At 37.5% G+C, this 15,592-nt stretch overlaps 1 protein-coding gene across 3 annotated transcripts in view; it reads right to left on the bottom strand.

The window, feature by feature from the left end:
- The window catches only part of SLIT2 (slit guidance ligand 2), a 464,358-nt gene that overhangs the window by 152,183 nt on the left and 296,583 nt on the right, over nucleotides 1–15,592 (bottom strand). For all 3 annotated transcript variants that reach the window (XM_059721607.1, XM_059721606.1, XM_059721608.1), the window contains exons 7-9: nucleotides 10,756–10,827; nucleotides 7,778–7,941; nucleotides 2,730–2,868 (exon numbers count right to left, since the gene is read on the bottom strand). In XM_059721607.1, coding sequence (XP_059577590.1) covers nucleotides 2,730–2,868; nucleotides 7,778–7,941; nucleotides 10,756–10,827 — 375 coding nt within the window. The remainder of the gene's footprint in view (nucleotides 1–2,729; nucleotides 2,869–7,777; nucleotides 7,942–10,755; nucleotides 10,828–15,592) is intronic.

The raw sequence follows: 15,592 nt of genomic DNA, 5'->3' as shown, positions 1-15,592 counted from the left end.
TATGGAAATGGGGGGCTCCTCCATAGCTTGCTCCTGTGGCCATTGGCTGAGGGCAAGCAAGACTCTGGGGCATCTGAGCCCCAATCCTCCACGCTTGGGCCTGCACACAGGATGCCTGCTGAAAGATTTGGTAGTATCTGAAGCCCTGAGCTGAAAAGCCTGGGGTGGAGGATACTTGCTGATTGCAGCACCACATATGGTGATTGAATGATTGAGCTTTGCTTAATCAAAAGGATTTGGAACTAATCTGGCTAATCTGAACTGGAACACAAAAAAATATTCCCAAAGAAAATTGTTTTTAAAATATATATATGTATGTGTATTAGGTAAAAAAGAGCTGCTTAAAAGTGTGTTTATGGATTACCTCTGCTAAGACTTGAAGCAGTTTCAAACAGTAAAATAGTTCATCAACTCTGGATGAACAAAGTCTATGTGTACACATAGTAATTTGCCTATATGCAACTTACTATATGCATGTTTATTTCCAAGTCAGTATTTTCAAATTTTCCTCTTACTTCTATGTGCTTAGGGACAGGAGGGTCTGATAGTAAGGGGGAGGGGAGGCTGTAGGAGGAAGGAGTTGGAGGGACAGAAGGCAGGGAGGGCCACATGACCTTTCCAGATTTATTTTCCCTTCTGTACCAGTGGGGGAGGGACAAATTCAAAGCAAACCTCCAATAATTAGATTCTATAACTGGAAAAGTATAACAAATTAATAAATTTTCCATATAGATAATCTAATTATTGTGGAGTTCTTATATATTTAGGGTCATCTTATATGTGAGTAAATATGGTGCTTTCATTACTTTAACTGCCTATACAGAGTCATTATTTAAATACTGTGTTATACTTTTTAAACCAACAATAATACAGTGCCTATGTTATATGCATATAAACTAGAGAAATTCTAAAATCACAGAAAAGTAGGGCTAGAAGGAAACACAGGAAGTCATCTAGTTTAACCCCCTGATCACTGCAGGATCTTTTAAACCATCCCAGACAACCTAAAATGTTCTTAAAAATTCCAAGGATAGAGAGTCCACAATCACTCAGTACTTAACTACCTTTATAGGAAATGGCTTTTCCTAACAGCTAATCTAAACTTCCTTTGCTGTAATTTAAGAGCCCATCTTGTTCCCTGAGACTACAGAGAATAGACTATCACCAAACTCTTTAAAGACAGCCTTCACGAACTTTGAAGATTGTTATCAAATACTCCTCAGTCTTTTCTTCTCCAGACTATATAATCCCAATTGTTCCAATGTACTATCCTTGTAAATCATATTTCCTTGACCTGTAATATTTTTGTTGTCCACTACTGAATTCTATTTAATTTACCCAAGTGTGATGCCCAAAACTAGACACAATACTTCAAGTGCAGCCTTACCAGTTCCAAATATTCCTTGACTTGCAAACAACACAATAGCACTTTTATTAATACAGATCAGCCTATTGATTTTTGTTTGTTTGTTTTGTTTGTGTTTTTTGCAACAAGAGCACACTGTTGGTTTATTTTCATTTTATCATATACTATCGGCCCTGGGCTGGTTTCTATGGTACTGCAGTTTAGCCAGTCATTTCCAAGTCTGTATTTGGGCGTGCAGTTGTTACATCCTTGCACCTGTCCTTACTAAATTTCATTAGTTTAATTTAGGACCGTTTCTCCAGTTCATCAAGATCATTCTGCATCCTAATCCTAAATCCTATCAAAGCCTCTGCAACACCGCTCAAGTAGGTGCCATCTGCAAATTTACTAACTGTGCACTTAATTCTGTTCTCTAAACAATCAGTAAATATATTAAATTTTACCACACCCAAGACAAATCCCTCAGTATTTCCTTCTAATTAGAGATTAATGACTACTCTTTGACCATGATGACCCAACAGGTTATATATCCACCTGACAGTAGTTACATCTACCCTGTATTTTTAGATTACTTATGAGGTACTAATATACAGGAACAAATCATGCCTTTATTTGTACTTGTGAATATCCAGGGAAGAGACTACGCTTTCTTGGATAGAAATAACAGCATAATTTTCTTGTCTCGATATAAGATGTAAAATGGGAATATTTCCATTGTGTGTAAACAATGTGAAAAGGGGGATTCAACGTATAGTGCCATTGGCCAAGAGCTAGAAGCAGCTGGATGTTCCATAAATATTGACATTATATATGAAAAGTTAAGCCACTCTCTACTTACATATCCTCTACTTCTTCCCCAATATTATGACCAAAATGATTGCATTTAAGACCTCTTCCCATAACCCTACCTCTACCTTCTGAACCTGCTTTTCTTCAAATATCACTTAGGAAGGCTTACTGGTTAGGGATGTTTTGTGAGGGGTGTGTTTCACTGGAACAGGCGGTTAAGAAGTAATTGAAGGCTAGCAACTCCATGGGGAAAAGTTAAGGCTATCGTATGTGATCAGTGCTGAAAGACCAGAGAGAAAAGCCCTAAACTTTTAATGCCCCACTTAAAACCCATTTCCAAATTGAACATTAACTCTAAAGCTCTGATTAGTGACTCTGGAATTAAATTACAACTGAAAATATAGGCCATAATACATATTTTCTGCATGCACTCTTAAATATGATTGATATTTCTGAAAGGCAATACATATTAAATATAACCAACTCACATCCATACATTAACAGTAATACGTATAAGTGTATAAATGGAATATATATTGATACAATTTAATGGCAAGAAAGCAAGATTACATACATTTCAGTAATGGTTTCTGGAAGATTGGTTGGGATATCAGTAAGGCCTTTCCCCCGACAGTCCACAATGTTGTTACTACAGGTACATGCAGTGGGACAATGCAAGACACTGCAGGAAGGAGCCATAAAAGACTGATGACCTGGAACACAGAACAGATTGTTGCTTCTAAAACTACAGAATACTATCAAATAGAAGTGCAGCTCATCCTAATAATCTTTTTCTCTCTTCCTTACAAAGACCAGGAATAATTCTTAGAACAAACACGGCACAAAAACAGACATGATGAATTAATTTATTAAAACATCTAAATAATACGTACACTTTTAAACAACATTAACAACATTAAAAAAATCAGATTAATTGCTTTAGTTCTCGAGTTCATTTTTTAGCTGCGCTAATAACACATGTTCAAAATCAGCTTGTTGCTTTAAAATAACTGGACAAAACATTATGTACTGAAGATACTGTACTTAACGTAGATTTTCAAATGTAAAATTACTTTATTTTTAAACAGTATTATATAAAAATATTGTTAATGGTAATGAACAAACTGTGCTACCAGAAAGAGACGTACCTAATTAACTGGTATATTCTATTGTGCACAATACAACATTTCTTTTAATATATGTACTCCTATTATGTTTTTTCTTTTTTTTCTCAAAACTACGTGCTTTTTTTTATCTTATAACTCCAGAACTCAAAGACACTTTGGGTAAAATTGTAAAGTTATGCTTCAGAGAGGTTATATATGTTATTCCAGACTGAAAAAAAAGAAAGAAACCCTTCTAACTCATCTTAATTTATGTAGTTGGAATTAAATAAGTAAATCTTTTTCTAAGTTCTTTGTGCTATCTTTTATCAAGTGGGCATGTGTATTCACTGCATTTAAGTTGGATAATTTCATAGTCAGAAAATAAATCAAGGTATGATTTATGTGCACTGTTAAAATGTATAAATGGCACATTCTCTAGTATAGCCAGTAAATCTAATTACTGTAGCTATTCAAATTTGGGATGGCAAGATATTTTCTTTTCCTTCCCTTTTTGTTTAAAACAAAATAATATAAATCTGTAAAAAAATTCCTGACCCACTTTTGCATCAGAAATCTAAATTTGAAGATCCCCATGTCTATTGTATAATGTTATACTGTAACCTAGAGTTCTTGGTTGTAGCTGTGTTGGTCTAAGGACATAGGCAGACAAAGTTATTTGGGTATATGTGGAATCTTTTATTAGACCAACTAAATAGTTGGAAAAATTATTCCTTGCAAGCTTTCGGGTACAAACACTGTTCTTTAGGCACAGGGAGAGTTAGCTGTTGCTTTGTATGCTCTCCTGGGTGAAATGGAAGCCAGTATGCAAAATGCAGGTCTGTGGAAATGCAAGTACATAGCAGTGAGGATCAAAGGCCCTGCGAGACAACAGGTGTGAGACAGGTAGTTGGAGTGGCAAGGGCAAGTTGGGAAGGAGGGGAGAAGGGGAGGAGGAATTTGAAGTGGTGATAGAAAGTAGCTGGTAAAATGCAGACAGGTTACCTGAGGTTACTGGATGGTAGGCAGGTTATAATGTGCCATAAATTCAATGTCTATATTTAGTCCATGATTTTTTGTATCCAGTTGATTTATGAAGTGAAAAAGGTGAAGAAAAAAAAAAAGGTGAAGGCTTGTAACAAAAGGTGTTTTTTAAATTCCCTTTAAGGATTAGAACTGAGAGATAGGGGAGAGATTTGTTATCTTCTGAGAAGTGTGCACCTACAAGTAGTTGGGTATTTTTGTCTTTGATGAACTTTTGGTGTGTGTTCATTCTGGTGCGCAGTTGTTGTTTGTTTTTTCCTACATATTTTCCATCTGGGCATGTAGTGCACAGGATGAGATATATTACATTTCTGAAGGTGTAGGTGTAAGATCCAGGATCCACTTCAAATCCACCCCACCCCACCCCACCCCAGCTACCTGTCTCGCAGGGCCTTTGATCCTCACTGCTACACATTTGCATTTCCACAAACCTGCATTTTGCATAATGGCTTCCATTTCACCCTGGAGAGCACACAAAGCAACAACTCTCCCTGTGCCCAAAGAAAAGTGTTTGTAGCCGAAAGCTTGTAAAGAAAAATTGTTCCACCTACAGTAAAATCCCTGTTATCCAGCATTCTACTAGCTGGAATACTCTATTAACACGCCACCACATTCAATTGTCCTGCACTGCCGCCATCCACCACCCTGTACTACTGCCACTGTGTGCAAGTCCTCCCCCTCCCCCCCAGTATTTTTAGATATCTGGAATTTTTACATAACCAGTACCTGGAATTCCCCACTCATGCTAGCTAACAGAAATTTTACTGTATTAAGTTGATCTAATAAAAGATACCACGTTTACCCAAATAACCTTGTCTGCATACTGTAACCTAGAAACTTTATCATGCTAAAATAGATAAACAAATTATAAGCTTGATATAACTAGCTGTTGTGCATACTCAGTACTTGATATATAGTTGTTCCAATTCCTAAATTATACCATGAAGAATATTAGCCTCCTGGGACAGCAGTTTTTAATGTTTAAAATTTAGAGGTAAGTGAGATGTACATGAGAGCAAAAAGGAGCCAAACCTAACATAACATATATATGTTATTATTTTTAAGCTCTTAAATAATATTCAAACTTAGTAAAAAAAATAAATAGTGAAGAGATGAGAAACACATACTGATTTTCCCTCCCCAAAACAATATTTTAACAAGAAAGCTAATATCGCAGAGAAAATGAGAATATTCACAGATATCTGCTTAAAGCCAAATTTAATTTTCAGGTGATATATATGGTTCTTTTGGGATTCCCTTATCTCAAGACAAAGGCAAAATATTTTGAGCCAGTAGACATTAGACTCAGGATGGTAATGAACTAACTAACTCTTAATTTTATAGACAGGTTAACATGAGCAGATCCCTGCTTCAGTACAAAATTTCACTGAGGTCAGTGGGGTCCTGTCTGGCCACAGAAGTCCCTCAGGACAGAAAAGACCTTCGCAGTGGATGCATCTACACATGCATTTGATCCGGGATCAGTTTACTCATGGGTCAACCACTCTACTGCTGCTACTTCCCAGGGCCCTGCAATGAGCCCTTGCTCCCACCAGGGGGAGATCTAGGTTCTCCCTGGGTGATAGCCCAGGGGCTGGCAGAGAGCACTGGGCCAGGAAACATTATACCCTGCCCCTGAGGGCTGCCTACTGCTGGGGTGGGACCAATCTTCCCTTGCCACAGCAGCAGAGTTCCTGGCCCTGACTCCCCAATCATGGGCCAGGGAGTTGGAAAGAGCTGCAGGGGAGGGGGAGGTCTCAACTCCTGCCCCAATACACTGGTGGGGCAGCTATCTCATTGCTAGCTGGCCCACTGGCAGATCAGGGCAGGGGGCTGGGACCTACCTCACCCCTGCAACTCTTTCCAAGCTCCATGCCTTGATTACCAAATTGGGGCATGGGGCTGACCAGGACAGTTCGCAGCCCCTGCCCCACACACAGGGTGGAAGCTGGGGAGCCTGTTCCCCACTTAGCTCCGCAAGCACAGAGCTGGGCAAGCAACACATTTCCCAGTGCTGTAGAGAGCTGCTGCTGTGAGCTCCCTGCTGGCAGGGTCTAGAGAGCCTGTTCTTTGCCCACAGCTGGGTGGGGAACAAGCTCCCAGAGCCATGCAGACCTGAGCAGGGAACTAGTTCCCCAGCCTGGTCCCTGACCAGTTCTGTGCTCATGGAGCTGGACAAGGAACAAGCTCCCCAGCCCTCACTATTAGGGAGCTTCCAGCACCAGCTTCACACCAAGAGGCCGGTGCTGGAAGACCCTCATCTCCCAGCCCAAGCTCAACGGTCATGTGCTGGGAGACCCTTATATCCCAGCATCAGCTCTGTGACCATGAGGCTAGCACTGGGAGACATTTATCTCCAGGTCTTTATAAGGATCTCCCAGCCCCTCTGATCACAATGGCAGAACTGGGGCTGGGAAATAAGGATCTCCCGCTCCCAATCCCCAATCGTGATCATGGAACAGAGGGTTTGGAGCTTCCTGCTGCTGGGGCAGGGGGACTTCGTCCCTGCCCAGGCTTTGGTGACAGAGCCTGCACTGGCAGCAGGCAGTTCCTAGGGCCAGGGAGTAATCTCGCCACCTGGCGGACAGGTGACCAGGAGCTGATTTCCTCCTGGTCAGTTATCTACATAAGCGCTACTGCACTGTTACTAATCTCGAGTAAAATTGCTACTTACATTTGCAGGTAGCAAATTTAGTCATGATTAGCGAGGTTTACTGCATAGTAAGCATGTGCACATGTAGACGTACTTGCTTACTTCACAGTAAACTACGCTAGTGTGCAGTTAAGCGCCTTGTGTAGACAGTCTAAATATAAGCTGGACATATTCAAGTATCTAGATGTCTTTGGAAAGTCTGAAACATTAGCCAAAGTTTACATATACATTTCAATCTGAGCATAAAAAAGGAGAAAAAAAACATTAACTTGCCTTCTTCCTCATCTAGAAGATATGAAGAAAGGGAAAAATTGAACAGAGAAAAAAGTGATTAGTAATGAACTGTTAGTAATGTCAATATTCATTATAGAAAACAACCAGGTGTGATAAAGCAGACAAAAGTCATTCTACAATTATATTGGGAGTACAGAGATAAGGGAAATTACAGCAAATACTGAAGAAAGGGAAAAATGAGCTCACCCAGTTAAAAGTCATTTCATAGAAATAGTTGCCTTGGTGTCTCACATTGAATGTTTAGATTTTATTTTTCAGGTAGCTTCATCCCAAATAATTTGATTTTTGGAAGGACATGCATATAATTTCCATATGTATCATTTACCCAAAGTACAAAACATCACAAACACTCATACTTGAGTCACAAGTATTTCCAAATTAACTGAACAGATTTTTAAACAATGTATTTGGACTTAGAGGATCTGAAATTCAGAGAGATATTTTACAGTGTACATGATTAGCAGCCTCCATTAAGATGGTTTTAAATGTTCATTAAGACAAAGCTCCAACAGAATATGTAATTCTTACCACTGCAGACAAATTCTCTTTTTTGAACTTCTGCTACATTGTGTCCTCTCAGGTGGGATGGGCCCATGCACTGAGTGTAGAGCCCAACCCGGGGGCGCTGACGCAGCCAATCAGACAGCCAGGCCAGGTGGCAATCACAGTAGAGGTTGTTGGAGTGGAGTCGACTGCATGAAAGGAAACAATCACTATGTTTAAATTATAAAAACTAAATAAAAAAAACAAAACAAAAGTAACTTGAGTGAAAGCACTGAATGAACAAGAAGGATTTACTTTTATGAACCCCTTAAATGAGGGGTTAATCTTTTAAAAATTTTATTTGATGTTTGAGAGTTTTGTAGCTTTATTAACCTTTAAGTGGCAAAAAAAGTCTTTTTAGCTTTTAGCTAATTAGTTTATTGAAAACCTAAGTTTGGTAACATAAAATTGAGTATCTACAGTTTCTTCTCTCTTTGCTGAAAGAGAAAACCAAATATATAATGGCTTAAAAAAGCCTTGGAAGCCCTTAGCTCATATCTGTGCAAAAGGCAAGTAAGACAAAAATGTCTGAAGTAAATTGTCCTATAATAATAATATACTGGCAGCAAAAAAAAGTTAATAAAAGATTTGGCTTCCAATTAGAGATATCAGTAAGTCTGATTATTAGTCTCTATAGAAACTGCTTGCAAAATCCTTTTAGCAGGTCATATTCATTTTCTGCTGAACAAGACGGAATAATAATTCGATATAAAACACCTTCTTTCACATCCCCTTTCTGATTTCCTCTCTTTTTTCTAATCACAGAAAATGGGATTAACTGCTTTTGGCTCCTAGGGACCCATACTCAAAGCAATGCCTGAAATTAAAAGACCAAATGGCAGGGAGTGAAGGAATTAAGTAAGTTGCCTCTGTTGGCAGAGACCCACACAAGATCATGGCTCCTTGCCAAGTGGCAAAAAGCAATTTGCTATTGATAGAATACCAGACAAATGTATTCACTAAATTAGGTAATTTACTTCTGCTTGGCTTTTATGTTTTCTCAAACTAAGAAAAAGGACATCCAAAGTTATAAATCAAACCTTTGCTCCCCGAATCATCCATGACAGAGTAATGTCATTTTAGCCCTTTTTAGCTGATGTGCTCATTCCTAACTAAATAACTGTAATGGATATGAAAAAAATTAGAACTCACACAAGAAAGCCAATTTATCTACTAAAAACTGCATTTAAGTAGCATTAAAGATGTTTTTGTGGGGCTGCTCTACAAGATGATTTAACTGATTTTGTATTTCCATTCATAAAGAAGAAATTAAAGCTAGCATATTGTCCTCAGCTCATTCTATTATGTTTGTGTATTGTGGCAAATACAGCACACAAAATGAGTCACAATTCAAGAGCCATACGTGGCCACTAGCGGCTAAGGACAAAAGGTCTGATTCTTCATTCGCACCCATGCAAACAAGGAATATTTATCAATGAGATCAATGTAGTTAGTCCTCACAAAATGGTAAATAAAATAAGAATTGGTACAAGAGTGATACATCTCTTTTTCTGCATTCTCCACTGGCTGTTTATTATTACAGCTAACTATCACAGTTATATAATATATGGTACCATGGACTAACTTTCTTCTGTTTATACATTTTGAAAGAGTAAAAATTTCACAAAAATTGTAGGAAAGTCACAAAGGCTGAACAATATGACTCTCAAAAGTTTGTGGCATTAATCCTGTTTGCACTTAAATATTTGAATATGGATTAACCAAATATTTAAGTAATACAAACACAATGATGTATTCCAGTGCACAATACTAAACAGGCTAGTGGGAGTCCACAGACTAGTTTAAGTAGTAAGATAGGACCCAATCCTGAAAAGAAGGAATGAGAGATACTTTATATCTTTACATGACCTGTCCTATCACTTTCATAACCCTTACTCAACTACAGGGGATCTCCACATATACACAAACTTGTCAATGTTAAAGTTTTTTAAGCATCAAGGACATTCTAACACATGTAATTATATTGACTGAGCTGCAGCATTAGATTATTCTTCAAGCCAACCTCCCATTTATCTTTAATTTCTCCATCTTTCACTTCAGTGGGAGTTCTGCTTGGGAAAACACCTCTGGGTCAGGCCCTTATATAGATGTCTATTTTTGTTTTTGCTTTTTAATATAATTTACATCTCTTTAAAAAGCCATTCTCAATTTTTATACAAACCCATGAAAAAAAAATTAAAAATGAATAAACCAAACTAGCACTTTTTTAAACAGTCCTTTCGTTTCATTTTAGTAGCTTGAAGCATACTTTTATGTTTAAGTCACAAACTCTAAAAATGGGGGCCTGAATGTAAATGCTGGCACAGCCTTAATTATAACAGCACTACCGGATGATGCTATAATTTTATGTTACAAAGAATGTTGGAGAACCAGTTTAGTTTAATTAGGTCTGCTAGCAGTTCAGTAATAAAGCATAAAGATTTCCCATTTATCACATCTGACAGCCAATCAAAGATCCTTGCATGTTCTTAAATGAAATGTGACCCATCCAACAGCTCAAAGTAAAACAATTTTTTTACTTTCAAAAAAGCATCCATTTATTAGATGAAGTGTTCTGGGCAGGACAATCTCTTGCACTCAGCTTCTCTAGAGGGTGAAGCTGATGTGAGAGGTATTTAAGAGGGACTGAATATTGGGGCAGCCATTGAGGCTGCATTTCCAATGGCCCTAAATACCCTTCATAAAGAGACTGTAGCTACTATGTTATGTCTTGAATTTACCATGAAGGTTTGTTAATTTGACCTGCCAGATCCCTCTGCAGTACATCTGTTCAAGCCTATATACCACTGCATATCAATTTAGAGATTTTTCAGTTGCTCTTTTATTTTCCATGACTCTGAGCCATCTACTTTGTTTTATAGAAGACAAGCAAAACTGTGTGTGGAAATTGTACATGCAGTAGAGTAATAGAAATGACAACTATTTCCAACAGGACTACTTACAAAGTTCTGAGTTTGGGCATGTGGTTGAAACTTGCCACTGATAATCGTGTGATGTTGTTGTTGTTGAGAGTGCTGCAACATATAAAAAAGAACAAAGTCAGCTTGCTACAGTTATTAGTAATGCAGATATTGTCCAACAGTTTCTGAAGAAAATCTGATGTTATTAATGTCCATCTGATGTTTGTCATTTAATAGCCTGAAATGACCTGGGATTCCACAAAAACTGCTTAGAAGGAGTTACTACACATGCTGAGCTCATCTGTGGAAACAAAGCTGGAAATGCCATTCTGGTATAAAAAAGAAGGGTTTGGTAGCAGGATGTTCAGAGGCTGGGGGAATGGAAGGTGGAAGGCAGTCATACTAGCCATGGCCAGATTCTCTGCACTTGGCAGCAGCTACTACTGCTGCGGCTGGGGGCCAGGCTCACTGTATGCCAGATGTACACTAGCTGCAGTAGCCCTGCAGCATGGGTCCTCAGGAGCTGCCAGTATGGTGCCCTTTCTAAATCAGAAGCTGGGGCTGGGCTCCCCGTTTATCTGCCCCTATATGCTACTGAATACATTCTTAGAGACCCTGAATTCCATTCTCTGGAAGTGCAGGACCCAGGTTTTGTAACTTTGAGGACAGGACGCACCTGTTTGTCACGGCTTTTTCTGGGAAGACCAACCCTACAGCTGACGAACTACGTAGGGCCTAGAGTTGGTAACTGTTATTTAGCCCTAAGTAGATTATAGATGATTCGTATTGTATAATACCTTTTGGATTCTTAATATTTTACTGAAAGTGTTATATACATGTTGGTTCTGGGTATGACTGTAAACTGCATTCGACGGGAGAGCCTGGTGGCAATGCGGTAGGGCTGTTCATGGGAGGGTAGCTCCTATAAAATACCACGATGTTGCAACCTCCAAAGTACAGCAAGTATAGGGTGCCTCAAAACCCTAGCCCTCCTGCCTTGTGGGTATCCTTAGTTGAAGAAAGGCTAAGGGACATCACCCTGGCAGGAACACACCCTTGCTGAGGTGTTAGACAGTCAGCAGCAGTCTCATCCTTTGCTCTCTGGCGGAAGCTACAACTATCAAGGTACTGAGGGCATTTTTCTATGTGCTCCAGGGGTGGTTCTGGGGGGCAGGGAGCACTTTAATTAGAGCAGCTGCAAGAGCTGCCCTAATTAAAGTGACTTCAGTGTCTCCTGTATCAGTGTCCCTGTGCTTTAAAATGGCAGTGGGGGCACATTGACCAAAGCTTGTCAAATGAGCATTAGTTAAAGTGCCCCCACCACCATTCTGAAGTGTGGGGATGCTGATACACAAGATGCGGAGGCTGGGTGGAGCACGCTAATTTGCACCATCCAGCAGACTCGATTTATCTAATCTCCTCTGACATTTTGTAATTACAGCACATTGGAGCAGCCTCTTTGCACATCTACAGGCACCCTGAAAGTCTGGACTTGAATGTTTGGAGCCTTTTGATTCTGTCTCAGTGGGGAGAGATGTTAAGGCTTGGGCAGCTTCCATTCGTCCATACTCTTGCCTAGGTGTACTCATCAAAGGTCTTGGTGACTAGGCTTCTTACATGGATTCCATGATCTAGAGGATTAACGGCGGCACACTATATATACATTGCACAATATACCATAAAGTTGGGATAGGCAATGTGGACATAGCTAAGTAAAGAAATGCTTGGTTATCTATGACTTTTCCTATACGGCAAACTTTTATTTTGTGAAAATAAAAGAACATCGTGAAATACCATGAATTTACTTATTATATCTAACTTTACTTATTCTTTTATCTGCAAATAAAAGAAAGACCCATCTGAATTCAGAACAAGAAAGAGAACAGTATAATTTATAGAGTTTGTATGTTTGCCTTACAAATTGTTCATTTGAATGGGATATGTTTTCCAAAATTTTATTGTGAGTTTTATGTTATTAATTCTAACAGAGTATTGAAAGTTTCATTGCCTATATTTTTGTGCTTCATGTTGGAATAGTATTACAGTTTTATTTTCATACAAGCTCCATTTTTTCCTAAAATTTTTCATTAAAAGACAACGCTCCTGAAACACATCAATGTAGTGTTAGCCATGTGGATGGAGTAGGGCTTTGCACCTCCAATTTATTTTAACAGAAGCTGCGTGGGTGATGTTTGGCAAATATGCAATATGCTGCAATTTTACATCTTGGGCTTACTGATTCATGCTTCTAAATGTTCCCTTTAGCCATGCATGAGGAATCTCCCTTGCATGTTTTCAGGATTACACAAATCAAAAAGGAGCTTAATCAGCAAAAAGTGTCATGTGTCAACCCACAAAATAATTGGGGGGGGGGGTGGAAAGCTGATACTAAAGGGAAAATAAGGGTACAATCTTTGGTAGGTCTTTACTTTTTCATTCAGATGCTCTGATAGATCTACTAGCATGTTTCCTTTGCTTCACCCAACATGAATTATTGATGGATATAAAATAAAGTTTTATTGCTATTATTATTATTATTCTTAAAAAGGAGAAATAAATCAATATAAATTTATACGATTCTTAGCTAAATAATTAGTAAAGATTCTAGAGACATTTAACAGTCAATTCCATACTTTTGGTGTTTTAGTCAGCCAATTATTTCTTCCTTTACCTGTTCTGATCTTCCTCTTTCATAGCACCATTTGTATAGATACATTTTCTGGAGAATAGAAAAAAGGTATGTCATAGGAACTTAACTGATTAGACCATAATCAATGCCATCCAATGACATACCTATGGGTTGTTTTTTTTTAAATATTATTCTTAAAGGGATACTATCAACTTAAAAAAATACACTTCTCCTTCAATGTTTTATCTATTGTTGTTAAATGCAAACCTTAAAATGATGATGACCAAAACAGATTAGGGAGAAATCATTTGCTTCCCCACACAGTGGCAGCAGAAAATTTGAAAAATATTTCCAAAATAAGAACATTTTACTGTAAGCCACCAACATTTTCACTGTAAACCACAGAGATTTGTTGTCTTAACTAGCAGGATACGGATTTCAGACTATTTTTAATTTTTTAAATGACCTAGATTTCAAATTGACTGTGTCCCTTTAATGCTACTATCCTCTCAGCCTCTGCAGTATTTCCAATATATCACAATGATGGAAAGTTATTTTTTAACAGCTGCACAAGACCTGTTACCTTAACAAACATTTTAAAACTTAAAAAAAAAAATATTTAAATCTGAATTGGACTATATATTTTGCATTTGGAACATGACAATTGACATAGGTTTGCATTTTGATATAGATTATATTTTCAGAATTTAAACTAATCAAAAGCAAAATATTTTGACTTACTGACTACTCGGTGTACATTAGGTGGTGCTATATCTTTATTCCTCTTATGTTTATTTACTGGAAAATGTGGCTGCTGAAATTATGCAAACTACAGCATAGTTGTCTCAATGTGATGTTTACATTTAACAACTTTTGTGTTATTGTTTGACAAATCAAATGGCTTAATTCAAGATGGTGAACTTTTTATTTATATGCCTAAATGATGGAAATACCGTACATATAATGAGAACCACATTTTTGCTTGACCCACCATTTTGGTGCTGTACTATTATTTTATATGTATTTGAATCATTTGGACCCAGTGAAGTCCAATGCACATTTTTGCTATATAACATGGTCTGTCTATTGTTTGATCATTAAAACTGATGGCAGTAAGGAAACACAAATAATATCTGATTTAATTAAAATATTCGTTCACCACCTGTTTCTCTTGGGCCCATAGAACCTGAAAGGAGGCCTTGTATTTTAAATTAAGTAACCTGATATCTGCTTGAACTTTAAATTGGGAAAATTCAAGTCACACTATGTGAATTCTGAGCATAAAAATCACATAGGGCATCAGGTAGGCAGAGAGATTACTAGCAACTATACACTTCACAATTTGAAGATATTAACATAAAATATTTTTACTCAGTTGTATAACGATAAACAAACATTTGGCCTGATTACTTAAGTCATTCATGTTAAAATAAGCAATGTGGTAACATTTTTAGAAATAAAAGGAATTTCTACACACATGTTCACAGTAAGTACAAATTAGATCAACAGCTGCTGAAAAACTGCCACCTTTTCCTTGAGTTGTTCACATTTTATCTTTTGGGTTTTATTTATTAAGAAACTCTTTTTTCTCAGAAGAGCTTCTTGATTTTTCCTATCTACCAACACAAATTAAGTTAGGAAAATTCCCTCTTGCAAGTTTGATTTAGTTTTGGGTTTCCAATGCATGTGAAGTAAGAGTGATTTAAAACAACAGTAAGTAATATTGTTGATACGGACAAAGGCTTTTGCTCTATTATAACATTTTCAGACTTATAAAGTAACACTGAAATGTGACACTTTGATTGTCAAAGAAATATTTCAGGAATTTATTCTGTGCCTCAAATTCTTTTGAGAATTAGATGTTTTGCTCATTACAGTTACTGTTTCAGGTCAGGGGTCATTGATGATTTTTTTGTTACCTTTAACCTCATTTGACAGCAGCTTCAATACAATGCAAAATAAAAGTAAGCAAGGTAATACGCTATCCAAGTCTTCAATCAATGCCATAAACATAATGAACAGAAAAAAATCTGTTAAAAGCATTTAATGTGAATAGGCTACATATTTTCAGTATGATTATTCTGTTTACTGGAAAGTGGCTTCATGAAAACATCTAGCATCACAATTGTATTTGATATACTGTTCTGTTTTTACATATAAGAATTGGTCAAATTTACATAAGTTTACAAGACAAAAGCAGTACTAAACACGTATAGCACTCCAACAATGAAAAATATTTTTCACAAAATG

This window comes from Alligator mississippiensis, chromosome 2 (genome assembly GCF_030867095.1).
Source record: "Alligator mississippiensis isolate rAllMis1 chromosome 2, rAllMis1, whole genome shotgun sequence".
Lineage (NCBI taxonomy): Eukaryota > Metazoa > Chordata > Crocodylia > Alligatoridae > Alligator > Alligator mississippiensis.
Note: the sequence above shows the minus strand (reverse complement) of the source record. Positions and strands in the feature narration are given on the sequence as shown.